The sequence below is a fragment of the Elaeis guineensis genome, chromosome 13, assembly GCF_000442705.2.
Source record: "Elaeis guineensis isolate ETL-2024a chromosome 13, EG11, whole genome shotgun sequence".
NCBI classification, from domain to species: domain Eukaryota; kingdom Viridiplantae; phylum Streptophyta; class Magnoliopsida; order Arecales; family Arecaceae; genus Elaeis; species Elaeis guineensis.
Window position 1 is genome coordinate 72,543,589 of NC_026005.2, and position 26,821 is coordinate 72,570,409.

A 26,821-nucleotide genomic window follows, 5' to 3' on the forward strand; every position below is an offset into this window, starting at 1 on the left:
TGATCGATGATTTTTAATTAGAAAGCTACTCACCTAGATAATTTTGTCTATGATGAGTTAGTGGTGTACCCTCCCATCGGTCTCACTTACCTGGTCAATTGGATGATTAGGTTCATTAATAGCTAAGAAGTTTTGGTTTAATCCATGTCTATTAGATCGTTCATGTAATGATTGATTAGATGAGACCTAATTTAAACCTTCCTAATTAATATTAAGCCTTATGATCTTCCACCGTTATAGAAGTACGGACGTGCTACTGACATTGATTGTTCTCAGCTAGTTATAATGATTCAGTTGCATCGAAAATATGCAATCACTCTACTAGCAAAGAGTTGTTATAGGATAAAGATAGGATTGGTCCCAATATGTATTATCTGAGGATCTCAATGACGGTTTCACACCTGCTTGTAAATAGTGGGTCAAGCTTAACTAAAGAGTGGGGTAATATGTGTTATCTAAGCTCTCATGACTTAAAGACCAAGTCGCTGTAATATACTTAGAAAAATATTTGAGCAAAAAGTTGCCTGTGCATTGATATACATGTCATCAATAACTGTTAGGTGAGGTGTACGGCATCGATGGGATCGTAGTACTCACTAAAAATCTTGTATTGATTGCATCAAATTTTTATTTTTATCCGGGGAGTATCAAAATCTAAAAAAATAGTGGGAGTCTATTTGCATCTAAAAATCTTTAGAGCAAATATAATTTTAAGTACAAATATCTAACTAGAATCTCTACTCTCATAGATAAATAATATCAGCCTCTAACCCAGTAGCCCACATCCTTGAAACCAACCGACTGATTGGTATAAATTATAAGGACTGGCTCAGAAATCTCAGGATAGTCCTGACATCCGAAAAAATTAGGTATGTACTTGATCAGGATGCCCCAGCCTTACCAGCTCTCCTACGGTAGAGCAAAGAGCTGCTCTGGATAAGTAGACAGATGATGACCTTAGGATGAAATGCTATGTACTGACTTCGATGTCAAATGAGTTGCAGAGTCAGCATGAGCATATGCCCATTGCCTATGCCATAATCACTCACCTGCAAGAGTTATATGGTGAGCAGAGTCAAACTGCGTGCTTTAAATTATCCAAGCAGTTATTCAATATGAAGATGCACGAGGGACAGTCAATCTATGATTACTGTATGACTACGATCAAGGATCTAGAGGAGCTTGAGAAACTCGAACTGAATATGCAAAGGAAACTAAAAGTGGATTTAATCCTTCAATCTCTGATCAGTTCATTTGGATAGTTTATTGTAAACTACCATATGAACAAATTGAACTGCAACTTACTCGAATTAGTCAATATGCTGGTCACTGCTGAGGGTATCTTGAAAAGTTCAAGAGGCTCTGTTCTTGTTGTTGAGCGAGCACCGTCCAAGAGAAAGTCTCAAGAAAAGAAAAAGAATAAGCCTGTAAAGAAATAGAAGAAAGAGAGAAAACCCAAGAAGGACACTCCGAAAAAAGTTGTAGAGAAAGAAAAATGTTTCCACTATAACTCTGATGGCCACTGGGGAAAAACTATCCTACTTACCTGGAGAGCCTGAAGATGAAAAAGGATGATCAACTTTTTGAAAGTATGCTCATAATAGAATCTAATCAAATATTTTATTTACTTCTAGTTGGGTATTGGACTCTGATTCTAATACTCATATATATACTTCAATTAGGATCTAATAAGAAGTAAGAGGTTGTGGCAAGATGACATGATCCTTCGGATCGGTAATGAAGCAAAAGTTACTACAGAGGTCGTTGGAACCTACCCTCTTCGATTACCGTCAGGCTTTAGATTAGATTTGTTCCTATAGCTAACCGAAATTTGATTTCGATCTTTGTACTAGCATAGAATGGATTTATTTTTTAATTTATTAAAATTTTTTATTCTATTTATTTATGAAATAAATTGATTGTATCTGATCTTTTGATTGACAGTCTTTATCACTTGCATGTTGATGCTAATGTAAACTTAAATGAGCAAGTAGTGAATGTCATAGGTCAAAAGAGATCTAGAGATGAGTTTAACCATAAGTACTTATGGCACCATAGGTTTGGCCATATTACAGAGGACATGATAAATAAACTGAAAAAGGATGAGATCCTTGACTTAGTTAAATCTGAATCGATTTCAGCTTGCGAATCATGTCTTTGAAGAAAAATGACTAGTTTATCCTTTGTGGGATAAAGAGGAAGGGCCACTGAGTTACTAGCTCTGGTACACACTGATGTATGTGGCCCATTTAATGTACAGACTAGAGGTAGTTATACCTACTTCATTATCTTTACGGATGATCTATCATGATGCGGATATGTGTTTCTCATGAAACACAAATCTGAAGCCTTTGAAAGGTTCAGAGAATTCAGGTATGAAGTAGAAAAGCAAACAGATAAATCCATAAAAGTTCTGCGATCCGATCGAGGAGAAAAATATCTGAGTACTGAATTTTTAAGATATCTTAAGGAGACGGTATAGTCTCTCAATGGACTCCTCTCGGTATACTTCAACTCAATGGGATATCCGAAAAGAAAAATAGGATCCTATTGGATACAATCCGATCCATGATGAGCTTCACTGATTTATTCTTATTTCTTTGGAGATATGTCTTACTTACTACGATGCATATTTTAAATAGGATTCCTTCTAAGTCTGTTCCTATCACACTATATAAAATATGACATGGTAAGAAGTCGAGTCTGAGTTACTTTAAGACTTGGGCATGTCCAGCCTATGTTAAAAAATAGAAAGTTGACAAGTTAGAGGATAAATCAGTTGTAGCTCGGTTTATAAGGTATCTCAAGACATCCATTGGATACTACTTTTACTTTTCACATGACCATAATGTGATTGTGAGTCGCAATGCCATGTTTCTAGAAAAATAGTTTATCCAGGATGGTGGTAGTGGGAGGTTAATTAAGCTTGACAAGAATGTCTCTCAAGAGCAACGAGCTATAGATCCTCAAGAATCCATCCATGATGAGCCAGTAGTTAATATTCTACTACCTCATAGATCAAGTAGAATCTCCCATCCTCTTGAAAAATATATGGATATACTGAAAGAGAATATAGAGAAAGCATTTCTTGTGAGAGATGGAGATCATGGTGATGATCTTAGTATTTTTTATGAGATGATGTCTGACATCGATTTTGAAAAATGATTAGATACAATGAAGTCAGAAATTGACTCAATGCACTTGAATCAAGTATGGATCTTAGTGGATCCACTAGAGAGAATTATTTTTATTGGGTGTAAATGGATCTACAAAAAAAAATAGGTATCAATGGTAAGGTAGAGACCTATAAGGCAAGGCTAGTGATGAAGGATTATAATCAGCACGAAGGTGTTAACTATCATGATACTTTTTCACCTGTAGCCATTCTAAAATCTATCTGCACATTGCTTGCTATTGCAGCCTATCATGATTTTGAAATCTGATAGATGGATATGAAAACTGCCTTTCTGAATAGACATCTTGAGGAAGATATCTATATAGAGCAGCTTCTAGATTTCACATCCGATGATAATGATCACCGTGTCTGTAGGCTGCAAAGATCCATCTATGGATTAAAGCAGGCTTTTTAGAGCTGGAGTCTTCGTTTTCATGATTCGATCAAATCATTTAGTTTCATAAGAAATGAAGAAAAATCTTATATTTACAAAAAGATCAATGAAAGCGCGCTTATCTTTCTCGTACTGTAAGTCGATGATATTCTCCTTATTGAGAATGATATTCCCATACTGATTTCAATTAAAGCTTGATTGTCTAAAAAATTCTCCATGAAAGATCTAGAAAAAGCATCCCATATCTTTGGGATAAAAGTCTATAGAGATAGATTTAAAAAGATGCTTGGCCTGTCACAGAAGCTGTACATAGAAAAGGTGCTGACGTAGTTCAGTATGAAAAACTTCAAAAGGAGTTTGCTACCCCTTAGGTATGGTATTCGACTCTCCAAGATGATGTATCTTAACACTTCTGAGGATATCGAATGCATAAGTAGGATCCCTTATGCTTCGACGATTGAAAGTCTCATGTATGTCATACTATATACTCGACCTGATATTACCTTTGCTGTGAGTATCATGAGCAGGTATCAGTCAAATCCAGATGAGGAGTACTGGATAGCGGTGAAGAACATCCTTAAGTACTTACGAAGGACTAAAGATCTGTTCTTGATCTTTGGAGGAGCAGCTAAATTGTGGATTGAGGATTATACAGATTCAGACTTTATGTCGGATCCTGATGATAGAAAGTCTATATCAAGATATGTATTCATATGCAATGGTGGTGCAGTCAGCTGAAAGTGTTCTAAGTAGAGCATCATCGCAGATTCGACACAGAGACTGAGTATGTTGCCGCTTCGGATGCTGCAAAAGAAGGCTTCTGGTTTAAAAAGTTTGCCGCAGAACTTGATGAAATAACTTCAGATGCCGTACCACTATACTGCGACAACAATGGAGCCATAGCACTTGCTAAGGAGCTTCGGTCTCATAAAAAATCAAAGCATATTAAACGACGGTTTCATATCATATGCGACTACCTTGAGAAGCTATATGTCGAGGTGCAAAAAATAGACTCCACGGATAATGTGGCAGTCCTGCTGATAAAATAGTTGAGCCAGTCTAAAATAGAAGCTTATCTTGAGAAGATAGGGTTTAGATTAATGGCCAATTACTTTAGTCCAAGTAGAAGATTGTTAGATGTATATTTTAGAAGCTAATTGTTGGTTGACATATTTTTATTCTATGACATAAATTTATACTTAAACTATTGATTTAATCAATAAAGGATAAGTTTTTTTTTCATTCAAGTGTTATGTGTTCTTAAATCATCCTAAGAATTGATGTTATGATATATATTCTTAAATATTGAGAATTAGAGGTATGTATGATTGATTCTTAAATTGCTTCCGATTATAGGATAGTCATAAAGATGGTGATCTATCTAGATAAATAAACCAGCACAGGATTCACTTTCTTCGAGATAGATGAGTCTCTAATCTATGATGTAGAGGCACCGAGCAAAAAGTATGGATCATTGTTAGAGAACAATTAGTACTGAGCATGACTATACGAGAGATCACGTAAATTTCTATTCGATCGTCAGTGATTATCTCAATGCTATAGTTGTATGACTGATCGTTTAACTTACAATGTCATAGTTGCTCATAGTAAGATTGCTAAAGTTTGACTACACATAAATGTTAATTCGATTATGAATTTTTTGTAGTAGATGTTGGCTTCAGTTAGTTGAGCTGTATGAGCGACGTATGCATCTACATAGGATCTATCAACCTTGACAGAGAAGAGTAGTCCTATGAGATTTGAGAAGCTGAGTCCACAAGTCTATGGTCATAGTAGTGTGATTAATGAAAAGGAGTTTTCAATTGAAATCACTATTGGACTTGAGCTGATCACATCTACATATGACTGATGATGAAGTTTAACAATTTATCCATTACCTACCATCTAGTCAGAACTCATGATAGAGGAACTGTATCATATATTAACTACACCTAAAGGTTCTATTTTGGTTCTGCTAGATTGCCACTACATATTGCTAGATGTCACTGGTGGATTGTGAGAGTTCAATAGGATTATTTTGGATCAATAGTTTTTATCGAGTTAGGGTGAAACTATTATGATCTACTGAAAAGAGTTTCAGTGATATCTATGATAGAGATCATGGTATTTCTCACTATCAAACAGAATTGAACCTATAGAGTCACACATAAAGAGAGAAGACTTGAATTGATTATAATTGAACTTATGAAGCACCAATTTATATGGATTTAGAGAAATCTCATTGGGTTCATTTTAATCTTGTTAGCACCTGGGTGAACCCAACTTCTCTTGTAGTTGGTTTACTTATATGATGAGTTTTAACCAATTCCTATACTTAATTTGAATCTAATTGAATTTGATTCAATGAGATTCAATGGTTGGATAATTAATTTATGGTTTGGATTAAATCAAGAAAGAGTTTCTTGGTTAAGAACCCTTAAAGAGAATTTATGAAATCATATGAGTTGATTTATGCATTCAATAGGATCTCAGTTGATGGGACACCTAGAGTAGGGTGTGGCTTTGGGTGTGTAATGGGTGGCATCCCATTTATTTGATTTAACTATATTATGGCTAAAAATTTTGATATGATTAGAATAAGGGATCCTAATTTGATTAGGACATCCTTAAGTTGTCTATATAAAGGATCCTAGTCCTTTAGTTGTGAATCAATCTTTTCTCCTCCTACCTTGCCGCCACCCTTCATTGGGCCACACCTTCCTCCTCTTTCTCTCTCTCTAGCCCATATCTCATCTCTCTCTAAGCATCCTCCATTGGTGCCATAGAGAGGGTGGGCGGCATCTAAGGGAGTGGTTCCAATTGTTGGTGCCACTTGTTTTGGTTCTTATTTTTTTTATTTTCAGATTTGTTGAGAGTTAGTTACAACCATTAATTTCTTGGTTGTTGTTCTTTTTGATTAATTGAAGGATCAAGAAAGGATTCTTGATTTCTTCAAGAATTAAAAAAGAAAGATTAAAAAGATCATCAAAGGGATTCTGTTTTGATCCAGATTTGGTTCAGGCATATTTAGATTTTGGTTCAGGCAGACAAGATCCAAGAGAAAATAATTGAGGTCGGTCCTGTGGATACCCATAGAGATAGGACACTTGTGCTGCTGATTCAGAATCCGTCCAAGCCCAAATCTAGGGATTGAATCAGATTCAACTCCAGTTGCAGATTTGAAGCAAAAGGAAAGCGATTCAGATATGTGAATTGATTTCAGGCTTTCGTTTGTTTTTTCTAAAATTAATATATGAACTAGATCCATAGGTGTTTGTATTGATGAATGCATGCTTAGATTAAAAGTATTTTAATCTGATTTTTTTTGCTGTATTTTAGATTTAGAAAAGTTTTAAAATCCACATGCACTAGTATCTATAGAAAATACAACAAGATCATCATCAAATAAGGAGAAATAAGACCCCACGGTAATAGGAGTATAGAGAGGCTTATAGTCAAGCATAGTATAACGGGTTAGAACATCATGAATATACTTTGACTGTGTAAGATGAAGATCACAGGAACTAGAAACAACCTCAATACCAAGAAAATAATGAAGAGAGCCCAAATTCTTCACCATAAATTTTTGACTGAGATCAGTGAGAAGAGACGTGAATGGAGCACCAGGTGTGCCAGTGAGGATAATATCATCAACATATACCAAGGGAAGCACCATATAACCAGACCGTTGTAGTATAAATAGAGAAGAGTCTGTCTGAGAACTAGAAAAGTCAAGGTGCTGAAGAAAGCTGCTCAGGTGTTGGACCCATGTCCATGGGGCCTGTTTAAGACCATATAGAAACCACTGTAACTGGCAAACAAAATGAAAGTGAGAAGTATCTGAGAATCCAGACGGTTGTTTCATATATACTTCTTCATTCAAGTGCCCATGTAAGAATATATTTTTAACATCAAGTTGTCGAATAGGCCAACCAAGAGAAACTATAATGGATAGGATAGTCCGAATAGTAACTAGTTCGATAACAAGGCTAAATGTCTCCTCATAGTCAATCCCTTTCTGTTGATTGAAATCTTTAGCCACAAGATGGGCCTTATAACGATCAATAGTGCCATGAGCATGCTGCTTGATTTTATAGATCCATTTACAGCCAATGATATTTTGATTAGAAGAGGACGGAATAAGATCCCATGTGTGATTCTGAATAAGAGCTTGATATTCCTCCTACATTGCCTGGATCCACTTGGGATCTTTCTGAGCCATAGTAAAAGATTTTGGATCTTGAAGAATAGTAGAAATAGAAAAGGCAGCTAGATGCCTGGAGATAATGAACCGAGGTGGAGGAAGAGAGCTATCACGAGAATGAGTCACCATATAATGAGTTCGTGGTGGTGAACTAGGTGGCTCAGAGACATCAGAAGTCGCGCCAGTCGAAGAGAGAGGATCAATCACCAAATTATCAGTGGATGATCCAGATGGTGGAACAGGTGGGGTATAGGAGTCAGCTGGAGGGCAAGATGCACCAGAAGCATTCATGGAGCCTACACGGGTTGTTCTGAAACTGATCGATGTAGATGTCTTGGACCCATAGGGGAAAAAATATTCATTAAACACTACCATATGATAGACAAAAATGCAACCAGTGATAAGATCTAAACATCTATACCCAAGGTAATGCTGAGGATATCCAAGGAAAACACAGGATTGATAAAGTGGTTCAAGTTTGTATTGTGTGTAGGACCGAAGATAGGAAAAACACAAACATCCAAAGACATGAAGAAAATTATATTCTGGAGTGTGTCCATACAAAAGTTGATAAGGTGACTGAAAATGAAGAGAATTAGTGAGAAGATGGTTGATAAAAAAATAGATATTCAAACGCATAGTCCCAGAACTTTGGAGGTAGGTGAGAATAGTAAGAAGTATAAGACCCATATCAATAATGTATCTATGTTTTCGCTCAGCAGCACCATTTTGCCGAGGTGTGTGTGGACATGATATATGATGAAAAATATTATTATTTTATAATTCATTTTGAAAGTCATGGGAAAGAAATTAATTTCTTAGCACCATCAGATTGAAGATTTTTTATTTTATAGGAATAAAGATTCTCAACTTGCAAACAAAAAGCATGAAATATTCGTGTAATATCAGAATGATTTTTCATAACAAAGAACCAAGAATATTTGCTATAATTATCAAAAAAATGAATATAATATAAATAATCAGAATGAAAAGTAATAGGTGCCGGACCCCAAATGTCTATATGCACAAATTCAAATAATATAGAACTTTTATTCATGGTAGGTGGAAAAGAGCAGTTTACAATCTTACTCATCTGACATGCTGAACAGACATGGGTAGCATGATGTTTATTTAAAAAAACACTGAAAGATAAATTATGCTGAATAATGAGAAATGAAGCATGACCTAAATGTTGGTGCCACAAGACAATTGAATCTAAGATAAATAGGAGAGCCTGTGGGTTCAAAGAACAGTTAGTATTAGGGCAGAGGCAGTACAATCCATCTTTAATTGGTCCCATAGAAGCTCCTGGCACGTGTGGAGATCCTTAATAATAAAATAATCAGGATGAAGCTAAAAAAAATAGGTATTATCATGAACAAATTTGAATATGGAAAGTAAATTTTTAAAAATTTTGAGTGCACATAAAATATTATTCATATGTAAGGGACGATAAGGTGTATGTAAAGTAGAAGAGCTAGAGGTAAGGATAGGCAAACCTGAACCATCACCGATAAAGACATGATTTGTGGTTGACTGATCATCCCTAATATTTAGGTTGGCGAGATCAGATGTCATATGATGCGTTGCACCAGAGTCAATATATCAGTCCAGATCATGAATTCCAGATACTAATCCTCGTAAAGAATGAGCCTGGACTGTCTGTGTATGAGGAGAATAGAATGGGGCCATGTGACCAGATCGTGCACACATCTGACAAATAACTTGATCATTGGGCATGAAAAATCTATTAGACCCATAGTGTGAATTATTAAAAGTGGACCAAATTTGATTGGCTGGGCCAAAGAAGTCACGAGCAGGTCCAATTGGCTGACCAGAGTGGCCAGACCATGATGCAGTAGAGTTGGGCCGAGAAGAATTGTCAGGCTCGCTTTGGTCATAATAGTCAGTCGAAGAGAAGTCCATGCCATTGTTGCGCCTAGAACTATGTAAGAATCAGTCCGAGAAGGAAAGAGTAAGTTCTATCTCCACCATGATGGCCAGGACCACCGCGTCCACCCCATCGACCACATGAGCTCTGACTGCCGTCGTAGGAAGTGCCATCATGACCGTCTGTCCAGTGCACTATGGGTTGTAGAGTTGGTCCCAAGAGACTGGTAAGAGATGGTGATGGCTCGAATGCGGTGGCAAAGTTTCGTCGTGCCTCTTGCTGGAGAAGTAGTGCCCGCAAATCATTGGTGGAAGAGCTGAAAGAGTGAGAACAACGGCGAGCACAAGTGGCTCCCATTCCAAGCCCAGACCCGAAGTAATTCATCGATTAATCTGTATCGATGTCATGGGCTTACCGATCTGTACAAATTGATTTGCGACATCATGGACCTCTTTTAGATAAGCCGTCATGGATTTGTTATTCTTGCTCAGTTTACGCCATTGCAAATCAATAAAATTTTTTTGAGCCATGGTGTGAGAATCAAAGAGATTGGCAAGAGTAGTCCAGGCAGCGTGAGCAGAGGAGAGTCCAATAAGGTTGGATCCGATGGAGGAATTCACAGAGAATAAGAGCACAGTGAGAGTAAATTGATCATGAACTAACCATATATCGTATTCGAGATTTGGTTTGGATGTGCCATCCTTATCGGTGAGTGTCGCTGGTGGTGCCTTGAGTGTGCCATCGGCATATCCAAGAAGCTTGTAAGCCCGAAGAAGTAGAATCATCATATTCTTCCATAGATAACAGTTTGGACCCTCGAGTTTGATAGGTAAGTTGGGAATAGTAGAGGAAAGTGTTTGTGTATTTGATGAGTTTGAAAGATCAGTCATGATTGAAAGACAAGTTGGAGTGTTGAAGATCTGTGAAAAGAAAACTCAAAAATTTTAAAAAAATTGAGAAAAGTGCCCAGATTGGCTATGATACGATGAAAATATTTAAGGAAAAAAAATTTAATAAATCTCACCTTATTTATCAGGATGAGTCTGCTATATTTAAATAAAGAAATATATGATACAAATATGATTACAAATAATTATATAAGATTATACAGAATCATAAATAATTACATAAGATTCTACTATCAATACAAGATTGCATAGAATCATAAATATCTTACTATGAAGATTTGAATCATAAATGATTATACAAGATTTCAGAATCATAAATATTCTACTATGAAGATTTAGTTCTATTAATGCATAAATAAAAATTAAGATTCTTATATAATCAAAAATACCAGCATTAAAAATTGTTGGTCTTGATCTATATACCAAAATTATTACATCACTCTATTCTGATTTATTTATTACAAACTTATATACTTGCACTTAATTATGGACTTGACTTCCATGGGCTATATATTGTCATGGATAAAGACAATAAATAAATAAAATAGTTTTACATTTTTTGGCCTGTTTGGGTAACCAGGCCACCTGCGCATGGTGCAATTTGGCACAGGTTAAGTGACTTCCACCCTCGGGCAGGATTAACATGAACGGCCAGAAAAGTGGGAAGAGAGAGATATGAAATGATGGTAAGCTGACACGACTGTGAGAAAATAAAAATAATACTCTATTCAGTATACAATCATGAGCCTTGTCTGCTGACGTGACCTCTAAAGATTTTTCGAAATTTTGATGCCCAGCCTGTGCGTTTCACCTTCGTCGTCAGGCTGAGCGCCAGGTCCTTCCGCTAAGCTTCGCTCATCCTCATCCAAGGCCAAGTTTATTTTTATTTTTATTTTTTAAAAATTAATTTTTAAAAAATTAATATTTAAATATTTTATATTTCAATAAAATAAATTTTATATATTTAATTGATCATAAAAAAAATAGCAGCATAAAATAATTTATATTTGATTGATTATCTATTTTTTAATTAAAATAATATAAAATATATGTTACATTTTTTTTTTTTGGATGAAACACGTTACAATTTTGATGAAAAAAAACATACCTTATCCTATCTAAAAGTTTAAAGTAATTTTTAAAAAAAATATCTTAATTTTTAGCCTACAAAAATTAGATTTTTTCATATCTTATATGAACTTTGTTTTTTCATATAAAAAAATTATTTTTATGTGAAAGTAAATTTTTTATTTCTTCATTTTTTTATTGATTATATTTTTTCAAAACCTCTTCCCACGAACTAAAGGTTTGCATTAACAATAAAAATTTAAATTAGAGCTATTATTATTTGACCATTATTTGGTTAGCATAGTAATCATATCAGAGATGGTGGTTGGACTCAAGAGAGCAGCCTACCATTCATGACCATCCACGCATGGCTCAGTGGTCCTAATAACTAATGACACTAAATGGCATGTTATCTTTTTCTCTACAATAAGATAGGATGGGTCTCCCCAGCCTTCTGGGACCGTACGAGTGCGGTGGGGCTCACGTACGTTCCAACAGCCAATCAGAAGTCGAAACGTCATTGACGGACTGTGCTCTCCTTCCCAGGAGTCCCTGTACCACCACCACCTTCCATCTGGTCCACACGTCATGTCATGTTCCCTTGGTCACACTCGCATCATTTTGCTGTTAGAGTACGAGATTAACATAAAGCTTGCATGCAGAGCCAAATGACCTTTTTTTGGCTGACTACTCTAGCTATCCTTTGTCTGAAGGAAGTTACCGACTTGGTACAAGTATTGGCACGACTAGGCCAATGTTATAGGTGACTATATGTTCTACAGTGCTAATACAGGATTGAGGATTATTATTTCATGCTAATTTCTAGATGGAAGGCATAGAAGGAAGATAAATAAGAGAAACTATGGGGCACTACTTGCTATCACATGATAGGCTCATTGTGCAAGGATCCATGAAAGAATAGGCATGGTCCACTGAAGTTGATGCAAGGTTATTCTTATCATGACATGTCACAAAAAAGCACGACGAGATCATAAGATCAGCGAGCAAGAAGCCTATACATGCTTTTTTTTTTTTTTTTGATATTTGGAAATCACTGTGATATTGCCCATTTTAGATGCTGGTTAAGGCATTTTGAAAAAGTTTCTGTTCTTGGTTATGGAGATATTGATGGTTCTTGATTTTTAGGCATTAGCTGCTAGTTAATATGAGCTAATATGTACTTCCCAATTTATTTCTTGTGAAATATAAAGAAAACTTTGTTATTTTTTGAGAAGAAAGAAGATGATTGGTCTACCTCTTGTGGCCATTTCATTTTCAGTATATATCCGTTAGCAAGACTCAAACCTAAATCATAGTACAATGACTTATGCGAGCACTTACGTGTTTGTTTTTGTTTAAAAAAATGAAAATAGATAGCTGAATGATGAACTGGTGCCTACATATATAGCACCGGCACAATTGTTTCTTGATTGAAAGCATCGACACAATTGTAAAAGGTTTATTTGCTTACCTTCCGACCACAAACTATTTCCTTTAAGAAAATTGTATCATCTTAGAAGGCCGAAGTTTAGATTTGCTAACAACTTTGAAGCTTCATACCTATTTGCAATACACTAAGAACTTTGAGATTAGTGTTCACCATCCTGCACTCCATGCTGCTCTAAAACATCATCATGGAGCAATGTATGAATTTACAGTTTTCCATATGCTGAAGAAACCTGGTTTGCACTTCACCACGTATGGAAGCCACACTCTTCAGTAAACTAAAATCATATGTAGGGAGGTTGTGCAAAAGAAGAAGAAGAGTATGTAGTATTGAGATTATTTTGTCAGTTTCTTATAAATATTCAAGCATTTGTGATAATGTCCAGTAGTGAGCCTATATGTAACGATCTAGGCTTATTCACGGTGACTGTATGCCTTCTGTATATTCATTTTACATAAGTACTACTTCAGATGTAATAAGAAGGAGAAATGTTATGATTCATAAAGATATAACACTAAAAAAGTAAAATAATGCAAGAATATCAACTTGTTTTTCCAAGATCAAACCATAAACAATTGCATTGCATTCTAGGTTTCTATTTCATGGACAAGTTTTACATTAATGGAACCAACTTTACCATGTTTTGATGACATATAGGATATTGAATGTTTTTTCCTTTATATACAGTGTATCGAAAAAAGGCGACCAATTGGGTCGAAAAATGCCTAGGCAATGAAGAAAGCATCTCTCTTTTCTATATCATTGAAAGAACAAAGAACAAGCATGGACCACAGTGCTTTAGTTGGATGCATGGAGTTGGTGACACAGCAAGTCAAGGCTTAACCAAGATACATCATGGCAAATGGGGTTGATAGTAGCAGGAGGTGAACTATCTAGGATTGAAAACACACTAATGTATAATGACTTGTGGCCCAATTATTTGATCAAGTTTGTAAATAATTTAATACTCCCCTGCAAGAAATAAAGGGATCGATGTGCAAGACAAATGTCTTCTCAAACTATAAAAATTATCAAAGTAGCAATTTACTATAGGATGGGTTAGTTAGCATTTCATGCTTAAACCTCAAATTAAAACCACATGGCCCTTGATTTGGTATTAAATTCTTTATTCACAACCTAAATTCCAAATTTTACTCTTTCAATATTGATGAGCTATAAAACACTTACACTATGTTAATAGCCCTTTTGCCACTTGAGTAAAGGCTAGTGGTCAATTTCTATTAGCATTAGTCCTCAAAGGATGTGGTGGATTTAGGTAGAAGGTGGTGACTAGCTCCTCATAATCTCAAAGAAATATCAGATGGATTAAGTGTGAGAGGAAAATGGAAATTATATATGGTGAAATGACAAGAATGTGTGATATTGAAAAAGATTGACATTGATTAGAAAATATTTAATAGATATTTTCTATGAAATATCTATTAAATAGAATGGTAAAGGACAATCTGGTGGGGCATGGCAGCAGGAAAGGAAGAGGAGAGGTCAGGGCGGTGGGACGTCGGTTCCAAAAGATGATCGATGGCATCGGGGAAGAAAAGGGGCTCGGGAACTATAAATCCGACACGGAGATGTCGGATCCGAGGCAGGGAAGGTCGCACGAGGCTGGGGGGAGGAGGTCAGGGGCTCCGATGGCGCAGTGGAAGAGAACGACGATCGGAGAAAGAGGAGCCAACATGAGAGAAAGGGGAGGCGGCGGGGATCCTATGAGTCCGTTGGGACCCGGAAGGGTTTTTAGGATTTGTTATTAGCGATAGCTAAATTGCATCGCTAAAGTTGTCGCTAATAGTCATTTAAATTATTAGCGACGGACAGTCGTCGCTAATAATAAAAATCACCGTCGCTAATAACTTTTTATATTTATTACAATGAATCCAATTTCTGTCGTAATAAATTATTGATAAATATATTTATTAATGATGGAGCCGTCGCTAATAAGCTTTTTTTTTTAGTGACTTCAAACTATATATTGTAAAATATAAATTTATAATAGTATTTATAATAAAATATTATTAATAAAAAAATATTTATAATAAGCCAGCAATATTTACACTATAATATCGCAAACAAAAATTTTTAACTACGTAAAATATAAAATATCTCAAGTAATTTATCACTAAATGTCATTTGTATAGTAGCAATGGATGCTAAGATACATCCAAATGGGGTCAATTAATGCGATCCCCTATGGTTGTTGATGTAAAGGTGATTAGTTGATGCTTAGATAATGAGCCCTAATCTTAGCTGATATCCCAGTGTCTGGAATTCCCCTCTAAACCCTGGGGCATCATTGTCGCACCACCCTCTCACCCATTTCCTGCTCGACACATGGCCACCGGTCACGGTCGGCTGGTTTAAGGTTGGCGTTATACCAAAAAAAAAAAAGATTGGCGTTGACGTTCCCCTTCTCTGAACCCACTCAGAAAGGAGAAATTATTGCATGCACCAGGTGCAAGTGAACCAAGGCAAATCCCGGAGCATATGAACGGTGGAGAGCGCGCAACCGAGAATCGGTGAAACACAAGGGGTAGCGTGGCGTGTTATCCACCGTTGGATTTACGAGGTCCAATTGCACCTGAAAGACAAGCTTTTAAGACAAAACGGTGCAAGCGAGCAAGCATCTAAAGGAGAGAGAGAAGGAAAGAAATGGGGAGGGGGAGGGTGGAGCTGAAGAGGATCGAGAACAAGATAAACCGGCAGGTGACGTTCTCCAAGCGGAGGAACGGGCTGGTGAAGAAGGCGAACGAGCTGTCGGTGCTCTGCGATGCGGAGGTCGCCCTCATCATCTTCTCCAACCGCGGCAGGATCACCGAGTTCTGCAGCAGCTCCAGGTATGTCGTACCCGACCGGTCGGTCGTGAAGAAGCTTGGAGTCCAACTTGAAAGAATTTATACATCATATGGAATGATCTTCTTCCACGCCACCTCCTTTTTTGCGCGCTTTTTTGCAATCTCTGAATTCTTGGTTGGGATGATCAAGATGATGATTTTGGAACCTCTGCTGCAATTCTTGTTATATGGATTTCGTTTTGTTCCATTTTCTCAGATTAATTTCGAGTGGTCCCTTAAATCTGGTGGTTTCTTGAGGCTGATTGCCATGAGTTCTAATTGTTTGAATTTTGTTCTATCTAATTTTAAAGTCCAGGTCGGATATTGGAATAAGAGATAGGTTTTGGTGTGTCATCAATATTGGAATCAGGTGAAATAGCCATGCCTTCAGGACTCCTACTGGACCGTGGTTTTGGTTTGGTGGTATTAGGCAGTGTGTGTTATTTGATGGAGGTGGAAGAGTACTGTTTCATTTGGACAACTTATTTTTAAGTGGGAAAAAAAAAAAAAAAAAGCTTGACAGTCTTTGCCGGATAATCAAGAGTTGAAATCTTAAAAAAAAAAAAAAAGAAAGAAAAAAAAAAGAAAAAAGAAAAAACCGTAGACCAAGAAGATCGATCATGGTTCCGAAAAGAAAAAATAGGTCCCGTATTTTTTTTTTTTTGGTCAGTCCCTTAGCAAGCTAGTTAAAGTTGTGCGCTTGGATGTTAAACTTGCTTCTCAGTTCTCTCTCTCTCTCTCTCAAAAAAAAAAAAAAAAAGAAATGGAAAAAACTTACTTCTCGAGTAAAACTTTACTGGTGCTCTTGAATCTTGATAGTGGGTAAGTTGTAATTTACTGTTGTATTTTGTTGTGGAGATCTTATGTCCTTATCCTTTTATCGCACTGAGTATTTGATTAAGTTCTCTGATGCAATATTTAAATTAAGGCTTGTGTGTCTTCTGTCTTTTAGTCACCCATTATTGTTTCGCAAGCATAGACTTGCTTTATCGTTTGTGCATTACAAACCTTTTTTTCTAAAATTTGATGGTAATAATGCTAATATATAATTTGGCTTTTCTTATAAGACTAAGCGTAGATAAATAAAGAAAGTACGTAGGAGAAAAGTGGAATCAGTTATCATGAGCAAGCACCAGCTTTAAGTCTTTTTTTTTTTTGTTTGTTTTAGACACCACTTCCACTAACTTATGTTCACTAACCAGATTTTGCTGGCTAAATTAAAGTTTGATGGTTAATTACTAGCGGAGGAACTTCCCAGAAATTGATAACTTCAAGTAAATGCCATGAAAATGTACCACAAAGTCCCCCTTTTTTTTTTTACAGAACATTTTGGAACTAAAATTAGGTTACAGAGGCTTATTTGGAGGCCATCAGGAGCTCTCTTGCTCTTGATTCTGTGGATCTAAAGTTCTCTGTGCTTTGTCAGTATTTTCCAGTCTCCTTATGGGTAGGTTCAGAATAATAGCTACATTGACAAGAATGGTGTGATATTTTGATGTATTAGAAAAAAGCTCCATTTTTCCCTAATAAAGGCGCCATGGTGGCTTGGAGAAAATGTATATTATTTCTTACATATTCTTATACAAGAACTTATGGCATTTATAGAAGTACTGGGGGGAAAAAGGAAGTAAACTCGATATTAATTATTTCAGATTGATGATGGAGCTCAATGCATTGTTTTTATACTCAGAGAGATTAAAGTTGCATGCTTTAACCTGACCATTACTTTATAATATAAAGGTCAGACTGCATAACCCAAATGTTGAAGTTCTAGTGTTTTTTTTTTATCCTATCTTTCTTTCTTTCTTTCTTTTTTCTAAGAGAAATTTTAGGACTTAACTAACTATTTAATATGTTACAGTATGTAGGTTACATTAGATTTTACATCTGTTTGTAATGATACCCATGATGCCTTAATCTCACAGACCTTTCTTTCAATCACATGTCATTTGGAATGGAAGATTCTTTTAACTAAAAGTAGTGAAGTCTTTCTACGTTAATTTTTCTTTTGAGAACTAATGCTGGATGATATTTATTGGTCGTTAGGTATGTAGCAGGATGCATAATGTGCGGAGGGGGCACTTAGATATGTAGAAGATAGTTTTCATTTGGCCTTTCTCACAAATAAGGATAGTCAATAACTTTCATAAGTTTGTTCTTTGGGCAGAAATTAAGTTGATCCTATGTGAACATGCCATATATAATGATCTTACGTAATAATGAACATGCTACATAAAAAACTATGCTCATAATAAAATTAGAATTGACATTCTAATGGACATAATATATGGTTGTCGAATAGTATAATTCTTCGAAAATTGAGAATCACATTTTGGTCTTAGTTTATTTTACTGATATCTATTGTGAGGACTCATACAGGCATTTATTTACTTCCACATTAGCTAGGCACCGATAGAACAAAGATATCCATACATCATCAAAAAATTCAAATAATAGCTTCTAACTAGTTTTCTTTTTGGATGTGATTTTGGGTTATGACATCTATCCCATGATATCTACAATAAAATGTCCGGCAATTATATTGCATTTTTCTTTACCAGTCTATTAGTCTTGGAGTGCAGATTCTTTAAATATGTTTTGGTTTCAAGAATTATATATCCAACCATGTTGTGAATACATTTTCTTTCTTTTGTTCTAGCACTTTGTCCTTCATCATGATATGCATCTTTTAGCCTTTCAACCCATCCAATCTTGATCTTTTCTCTCCAGAATACTTTTGATAGGATTTTTTTTTAAAAAAAAAAAAGCTATTTTCATATTTTAGGCTTTTAAATCATAAACTATGGCTCCTTAAATTTCAGGTTGCTCATGGTGTTCATGTGACGAACTAACCACCTTAATTGATTCATTTTTTTTAATTTCCTGCTCTTTAAAAATATTTGTTCGTTTGCTTTGAAATTCTGTGGCCATCAGATATATCAACTTTCACAAGATTTATTGTGCTAAGAGATGGTTGGCAAGAAATAATTTCAGGCATGCTCATGTTTTCAAGCATGATGGCTGTAAATGTGAATATAATTTGTTTCCACCATATTTCTCCAATTAATAATACTAATGACATACAAATATGGAGGTGGTGAAATCAGTGACTTTGCTGGACACAATCTCATTGATCAAATAATTTCTTTCTAGGTTGCTTACTTTGTAATGGAACACGAAATGGAGAAAACATGGAGCAGCCAGATATGATATAAACATGGATTAATATGATTCAATTACACTATTCAATCCATGCTTGCCATGTCATTCTGTGTTTAGATGCCATATGCCCTTAATGGTTACACAGTCCTCATGTATGTATGGGGTATAATGTACTTAAAATTCACCAAAACTTCACATCATTTCTGAGATATGTATTTGCTCATGTCTGCATTATTGGATCTTTGCTCTTCAGAAAGCTTGTTCTTTGAAGCAACTTAGTCTCTGACAAGTTGTGCAATGTCAAACCCAAAGTTTAAAATAATCATAATTGTAATGTTGCAACGGCAATAATGGCCTTGGAGGCACTATGATGCGTTATATATAGTACAAATGTCTTTGAACAGCTATGGCTATTTGATAATGGCCTCCATATCAGGACTTTTTCTTGAGAATAAATACACATTCAAAATTTAAAAATGCATATCTTAAAAAAAAAAGATGAGTATAGAATAATCAAATTATGCCTTTTGTTTTACTATTACACTGGTTGATAATCACTGTTATAGTGGTCCCTATCATATTCTTAAATTAAAAAAAAAAAAACCCTCAAATCTTGGTCAAATCAGCTGTAATTCCATGACAAAAGTAAATAATGGTCATGGAGAGAAGTATGTTATTTGGGGATATCAACAGTATTCAAACTTTGTTCAAGAATATGGAGAGCATATTTCTGAAAGATTATCCATCACAAATCTGTCAAAACATTTGCTGATAAATACGTTCCATAAAAAAAAAATACTAACATGATTTTTTTCTGACTAATGAAAATCCATTAGAAAATCCATCAGAAAAATATTTTCTGATAGATTTTATGGATTTTTCCGACGGAATTGTCCATCAGGGAAGCTCTTATTTCTAGTAGTATTTAAATCAGCTTTTTTTAGAAATCTATTTGATTGGATTACTCCTTCAGTTGCATCAGCTGGCCTCTTCTTTTACAATATGTTTGAACACCCTTTTCGTATTTCTTAAGTTAGAATCAAATCTCCTACTCAGAAATGTTATGAGAAAAGTCTCTCTTATGAGTTTCCTGATAACATAAATCTTTTGGAAGACCAAGAATCTTGGGTCTATGATTGAGATTCCATTTTTAAACATTTCGAAGAAATTTCTTGACAAAGCATATGAAAGAGGGAGCTCCTTCTATGCCTAACACTTGACAATATATTCCTAATAGCATCCTCTTTGTGCCATCTGAATTATAAGAGACTTTAGGATGTTCTTTGGCTAAACAAAAGCATTATTTATTGGAAGAGTTGCGTAAGTTAACATAATTGTTATCACAAAAGGATCATGTAAACAGATTGAAAAATTGGCTCTTGCACTTCTTCGTTGCAATTTGTCTAAGTTCATTTAAACAAAAGCATTTCTCACTACTTTGCCTTTTTATTAGTAGATTGCTTATTTTTATCACAAAGAGTAACTCAAAAATTATCAAAGGGTCCCAGTTGTTTGAAAGTATATGAAATTTCAGAAAACATTAATATGTACTAGTTAATGGAGTTTAAGACATGTCTCTTAGTATTTCTAAATGGTACGTACCTATTAGAGCCTATATTTTTATTTAATGTTTGTCATACCCCAAACTGAGCACTCAGATTGACCACGTGACACGGCCACATGAATCCTAAAGCAAAGTCCTAAAGATCATGTAAGGCCTATAAGATCACTCTATTACTCAGAACTTCAAGTCAAATCCATCTGAAACTATGTATCCTACAACTGTGAAAAAGAAAAGAAAGAAGGGTTGTAAGCTTTACAGCCTAGTAAGAATCTCTCACAATCACACCAGCATGGATATGAAACATCTTTTAACAAATGTACATAACTGATAGGAAAGTAATAAAATTCAATCGTCAATATGATAGTTGAATAATATCATCAAAATTCTATTCAATATGTCACATGTTACTAATCAATATTTTTATTCAGTAGTCTTTTAGAAATTACTCATCATAATTTGGTTAACACAGTTCTGATCCAAATAATATTATTGTTTTGGCACTAGATTAGACCCGCTCATACTTCAGCTTATGGTAGGCCACCATATTTTCATCTATGGCTAGCAACAATATCTTAACCTGCAGCTGACATCATAATATTATGTTTCATACATACCGACTAGTCCAGATACCCTTTAAGTAAACATGGTTCATCATCTTGATTTGATTTTGATATTGGACTAGTCACAACCATGCTTTAACTCATGGTCGGCCATACATCTCAGCCTACGGTTAATATACCATGTTTCACACATGGCTGACTATCCACATTCTCTCTTTTTTCATGTTTTATATTTATTTTTTCGGTATTGGATTAATTACAATCGTACTTCAGTCTGTGACTGGCCAAACACAATACTGAGCCCCAGTCTGAAGCTGACCCAGTACATATACACTACATTTCTTGTATGGCCAATCAATCCAAACACCATTCATACTGCTTCCATACTATTAAAGTTATAATCTGATTTTTGGCATTAAATTAGTTATATTCATACTCCAATCCATGGTAGGCCAAAATAATACCATATCCCAGTCCGAGACTGATCCAGTATATAGAACATATTTTTTTTGCATGACCTGCTAATCTAGATGCCACCCACATTAATTATATTAAATCATATTATTTTTACTCAGTAATTATTAAGTACCAATTAATCATAATTTAAGCAACATCAATTCAACAACATGTAATACACATACCGATAGATATAAAATATAAATCAATCATATAGATTTAATTTTCATAACATGAAGGTGATTGTATTGAAGAACCCTTACCTCCAACGATGATTAACTCAAACATAATGATCAATGAACTTCTCGATCTATGAACTTGAGATAAAGCATTCGACTCAACACCATCTTGTCCTAGTAATTGCTCACCTATAGAGCTAATCATCATCATCAAATCGATTGTAACATCAAAGATCCCTGATGAAAAATTATAGAAAAAGCATGATAGATGGCTGCACGATGCTAGTCCAAGATCCCAGATCTCACAACCTAGTCTAAGATACCTCCTAGCATTTACTCAAACCTATCATGTATTTGGACCCTTCGTTGTCCATAAAATCTCTAAAGAGAGAAATCTATGAAGCGAGAGATAATTTTAGAGAAAGAAAGTAGAAAGAGGAACTCATAGAAAGAGAAATTGGAGAGAAAAAATAGGTGAAGAGAGGGAGGAAAGAGAGGGAAGAAAGAGAAACTCTGCCTCATTTTTTTCTCTTTTTTTCTTTCTCTTTTTTTTATTATTTTTTTTACTTGAAAAAATAGAGGCGTGGAAGGCTTTAGAGCTGACCACCCCCTATTCCATACATGAGATCCTATCGGTGGTAGCAATTTATCCCCACCTCAAGAGTCACACCAACCTCCAACAGCCTGAGCATAGCGAGTTTGACGACGGCAGCTAGCTTAAAGGAAGAAAAGAAAAGATGAGAAATAGGGGATGACCTTGTTTTATATTAATCTGGCATCTTGTCGACCTAAATCCCAAAAATAGCAACACTCTTAGAGATCAAAAGAAAGAACCAAGGGAGATCCAGGCTTTACCTTGGCTCTGATGAGGTTTCATATTTAGTTTGTCGAAAAAATTCCAAAGACCCTCCATAGAAAATCAAGAAAAAAAAATCAGAGGATTTCTTGCCGGTGATGGAAGGGGTTTTGTGGTGTAACAAATAGAGGAGGAGCCCTATTTATAGATCAAAACTCTTGCCCTAAGTTTTTTCATTCCGATAGGAATCGGAGAAGAGGAAGAAGACTCTCATCAAAAGTCTTCCTTCCCTTGCTCACATGTAGGGCATGTGAGCCTTTTTTTTTTGTTTCTTGTCTATGCTTTCAAATTCATGCAAGAGAGTTTAGGTTTAAAGATTTTTTTTTTTTGAGTGGATTATTACATTCTCCCCCCTTCAAAGTAATTTCATCCTCAAAATTAGCATACTGCAAAATCAAAACCATAAAGGTATAAGTTTTATCTCATTCTTAAACTTCTAAATAACCTCCTTGATTGAGAAAAAAAATTAAAATCTTTTACTATAACACATTCGCTAAACCATCATGCTTTTGCTATGTACTCTAATTTAATCCATCGAATATCTTAAGTTTGCTAGATAATTTTTTTAAACTAATAAAATCGTAGATTGTCAATTTCTTGAATTATAATCTGAGATACAAATTATCCACTAAAATCCAAATCCTATGAATCACCTCTGTCACAATCTTTAGTGATCATAACTCTAAGTTTTAATATCACTTATATCATGTTCTAGTCACTTATGTCACAATCCCAAATGATCATAACTTAAACTCTGATACTATTCTATCACATCTCGAATCCAGCATTTAGATCGGATATATGATGGCCGCATATTTTCTAGAACAAGTTCTAAAGAATATGCAAGGCCTATAAAATTTGTTACTGTCATAAATCCCATAAATATTATTGATTTCAATTCATAATAAATATTCTACATCCATAAATAAAAATGATATAATTTTGTAATGATTGGCAAAATCTGCATAATTACAAATTCAATTTCTTCAATCATTTGATCGATATCAATGACATTTTATCTAATTATCCATTTACCCACGAACCTAAATCATAGCCAATCATGAGCATCCTGCAACTCTGGAAAAAAAATGAAGAGGGATGACCTTTATAGTTTAATAAAAATTTTCACACACCAACATCAATATAATAATAATAAATAAAAAAATAATAATGATTGTTTACTCATATCAATCACATATCATAAGATACCACAACTCATAAAAAAATATATAGCAAATATATCTTTTTATGCAATAAGTCATATCATACAATTATCTCAAACTAACATATATTAGATCCGATCATACCAAGATGGTCGGCTCTAGACTACCACAGCCATATTCTAGGCCATGGCAGGATACCAATATTATGGCTAATTTTGTAGACTACCACAATCACATTTTCAGCTTATGGCAGGATACTAATACTATAGCTAATTTTGTGGACTACCATAATTATGTTTACAGCTTGTGGTGGAGCACCAATATCATGGCTAATCCCAAAGACCACAAGCACTCAAATCTCAACTACCACAATCACGTTTATAGCTCATGATGAGGTATTAAGAGTGGCTAATTTGGAGGACTACAAATGCTCAACTCTGAACTATCACAATCATATTTTCAATTTATGGTAGGACATCAATATCGTGACTAGTCTTATGGACTATCATAATCATATTTTCAGCCTATAGTAGGACATCAACAATGTGGTTAGCCCAAAGCTTCAAAACTCCACATTCAGTCATATAACTTAATTACACACTTGTTAAGTATTATACTTTAAGATCATGCTCTTTTATAAAATTTGATGCACATGATTATCAAAATCCATCCAAGTAAGGATTAGTGATATGTCATACATAATTTCATGTAAAATCATACATATAATTAATAAATAAGTATGTAGCATGTAACTATCAAAATCACATAAAACAAATCACCGATGCTCAAAATAATTTTATATAAATAGATGAATAATATCCAAAAAAATTTACGTCTATCGATTTTTAACTCAAGTATGGTAATTGATCAACCCCTTGATCTATAAACTCTAGGTCAAGGTGTTCCACTCAACATCTTATGTGGATAAATATATCTCTACATAATCAAAGCCAATCATAGACGATCATGCATAGATGATAAAAATTATAGAAAAATACCTAAATATTATAGGTCCAAGGGTCAACCAATTGATCTGATTTACCTAGACATCTGGATCTTAGTCCATAGAATTTTTAAAGAGAAAATTTTAAAGAGAGAAAGTAAAGTGAGGAGAGAAAAGAGAGAAAGATAGAGAGATGAGAGAGAGAGGAAAGAGAAAAGAGCAAATCTCTCTCTCTTTCTCATCTTCTTTCTTCAAATGGGGAATTTTTTCCTTTCTGCCTCTTTTCCTCCCATCAAGGTAGTGGATGGTCAGAACTAACGCCCCGCAATGGCATCCGATGGTGAAGAGGTGATGACCTCAATGGCAATAGCGACAATGGCAAGTGGTGGTGGTGGGCTTGGCCGAAGTAGAGAGGATGAGAAGAAGATCAAGAAGAAGAAGCATACCATAATCGATGGCCAAGATAATGGTTGAACCTCAAATTGACGGCCATACTCCGACATACAATCTCAGAGGATTTCGGGAGACAGTGAAGTCCAATCAAAATCGATGGCTAACAATGGTAAACATAAAAAAGGGGTCAAATCAAAAGACCCCTCTTTCAAAGATGAGTCCGGTGACTTGCCGGCTCAAATCCGAGTGGAGCAGCGGCCATTAAGCAGGAAAAAGAGAAGATCAAGGGTTTAGGTCCTTCTAAATCCGATGAGGTTGAAGGCATGATTCAGATGATGAATCTACCATGGTTCTCTGAGCCCACTCCATAGAAAATCAAAAGAAGTTAAGGATTTTCGCCGCGAAGGACTAGAGACAGTAGGCAATACTTAAGGGGAGGATTTGGGGGCCTTTTATAGACCGACTCCTAGGAGTTCATTGAAATTTGATGAGCCCTAAGAGTTCTCTTGATGGAATTCAGAGAAGGAATGGACTGCATCTGGAGTCGGTCTCCTCTTGACTCTTGTGCCAGTCACGTGAGGTTTCAAACAATTTTTTTTTATTTTTGTTGCTTGTTTTAAAATTCGTAGTGGGCTGGGTTTTACAATGTTTGAGTCTTTTGGGTTATAGTGATGCATCTACCTAAAATGTCATGTATCATATCCATATAACTCCTTGTAATCCACCATTTTAAAAGTGGGGAAGCGGGCAATTAGTGTGTTAAGTGTGTCCAAATCAATTTCTTTATTTATCCTATTTATTTAATGACAGTGTTGAGTGTTCTTTGCTTCTTCAAATTGATTCTTCTTACTATTTTATTTGGGTCCTTCCACTAAGGTCTTGAGTATATAGTCTAGCATGTCCAGCTGCACTTCAAGAGTGGTCATACACCACACATCGGATATCCTTAGCATGTGCAACATTTGAAAGAACATGATTCTACTCTTCTTCATGCTTTTGAGCAATCTAATTGTAAGGGTTTGGTCTATTGATCGGTGCAAAAGATTGCATAGCCCCAATTTTCTTCAGCATGAATCTCAAGGTAGGGTCAAAAAAATTCAATGCCTCATGCTTTATATGTGAGATGGAAGAAGTAAATTTCTGGAAGGAGTCCATCTTCTTCCCCATCTTCATCGGGCACAAAGAGTCTAGAGCTTACTAGAGCCCTAGATTCAGCCTAAAAAAAGGCCATCCCCTCTCTCCTTAAGCATCTCACCCCTCATCCCCAATCCATCGCTAACGAAATCTCTCGAGTTTTTCTTGGTTTTTCATTTAGCATCTTATCCTAGAATTAAGGTGTCCGTTGTTTTTCCTTCTTCTTCTATCAGTCTGGCCATTCACTACTGTTGTAGGGCATTGTTGAGGGGTCACTGCTAAGGGATGCTATTATGGGTTGCCACCCATTGGCACTGCATATACCTGCAAATCTTTTTCATATTTTGAGAAAGAGAGAGAGGAGCTTTCTCCTATTTTAAGCAAGGAGGGAGTTCCCTCTCTTTCTCTTCTCTCTCTTCCCTTTTCTCGATCTTTTTTTTCACTTTTTTTATTTTGTCCTATTCTCTTTACTTTTTTA

At 35.4% G+C, this 26,821-nt stretch overlaps 1 protein-coding gene across 1 annotated transcript in view; it reads left to right on the top strand.

The window, feature by feature from the left end:
- The first annotated feature begins 15,545 nt into the window (after positions 1–15,545).
- LOC105056069 (agamous-like MADS-box protein MADS2) overlaps positions 15,546–26,821 on the top strand; it is a 40,505-nt gene continuing 29,229 nt past the window's right edge. Inside the window, exon 1 of the mRNA XM_010938136.4 lies at positions 15,546–15,936. Coding sequence (XP_010936438.1) covers positions 15,752–15,936 — 185 coding nt within the window. The 5' untranslated portion in view covers positions 15,546–15,751. The remainder of the gene's footprint in view (positions 15,937–26,821) is intronic.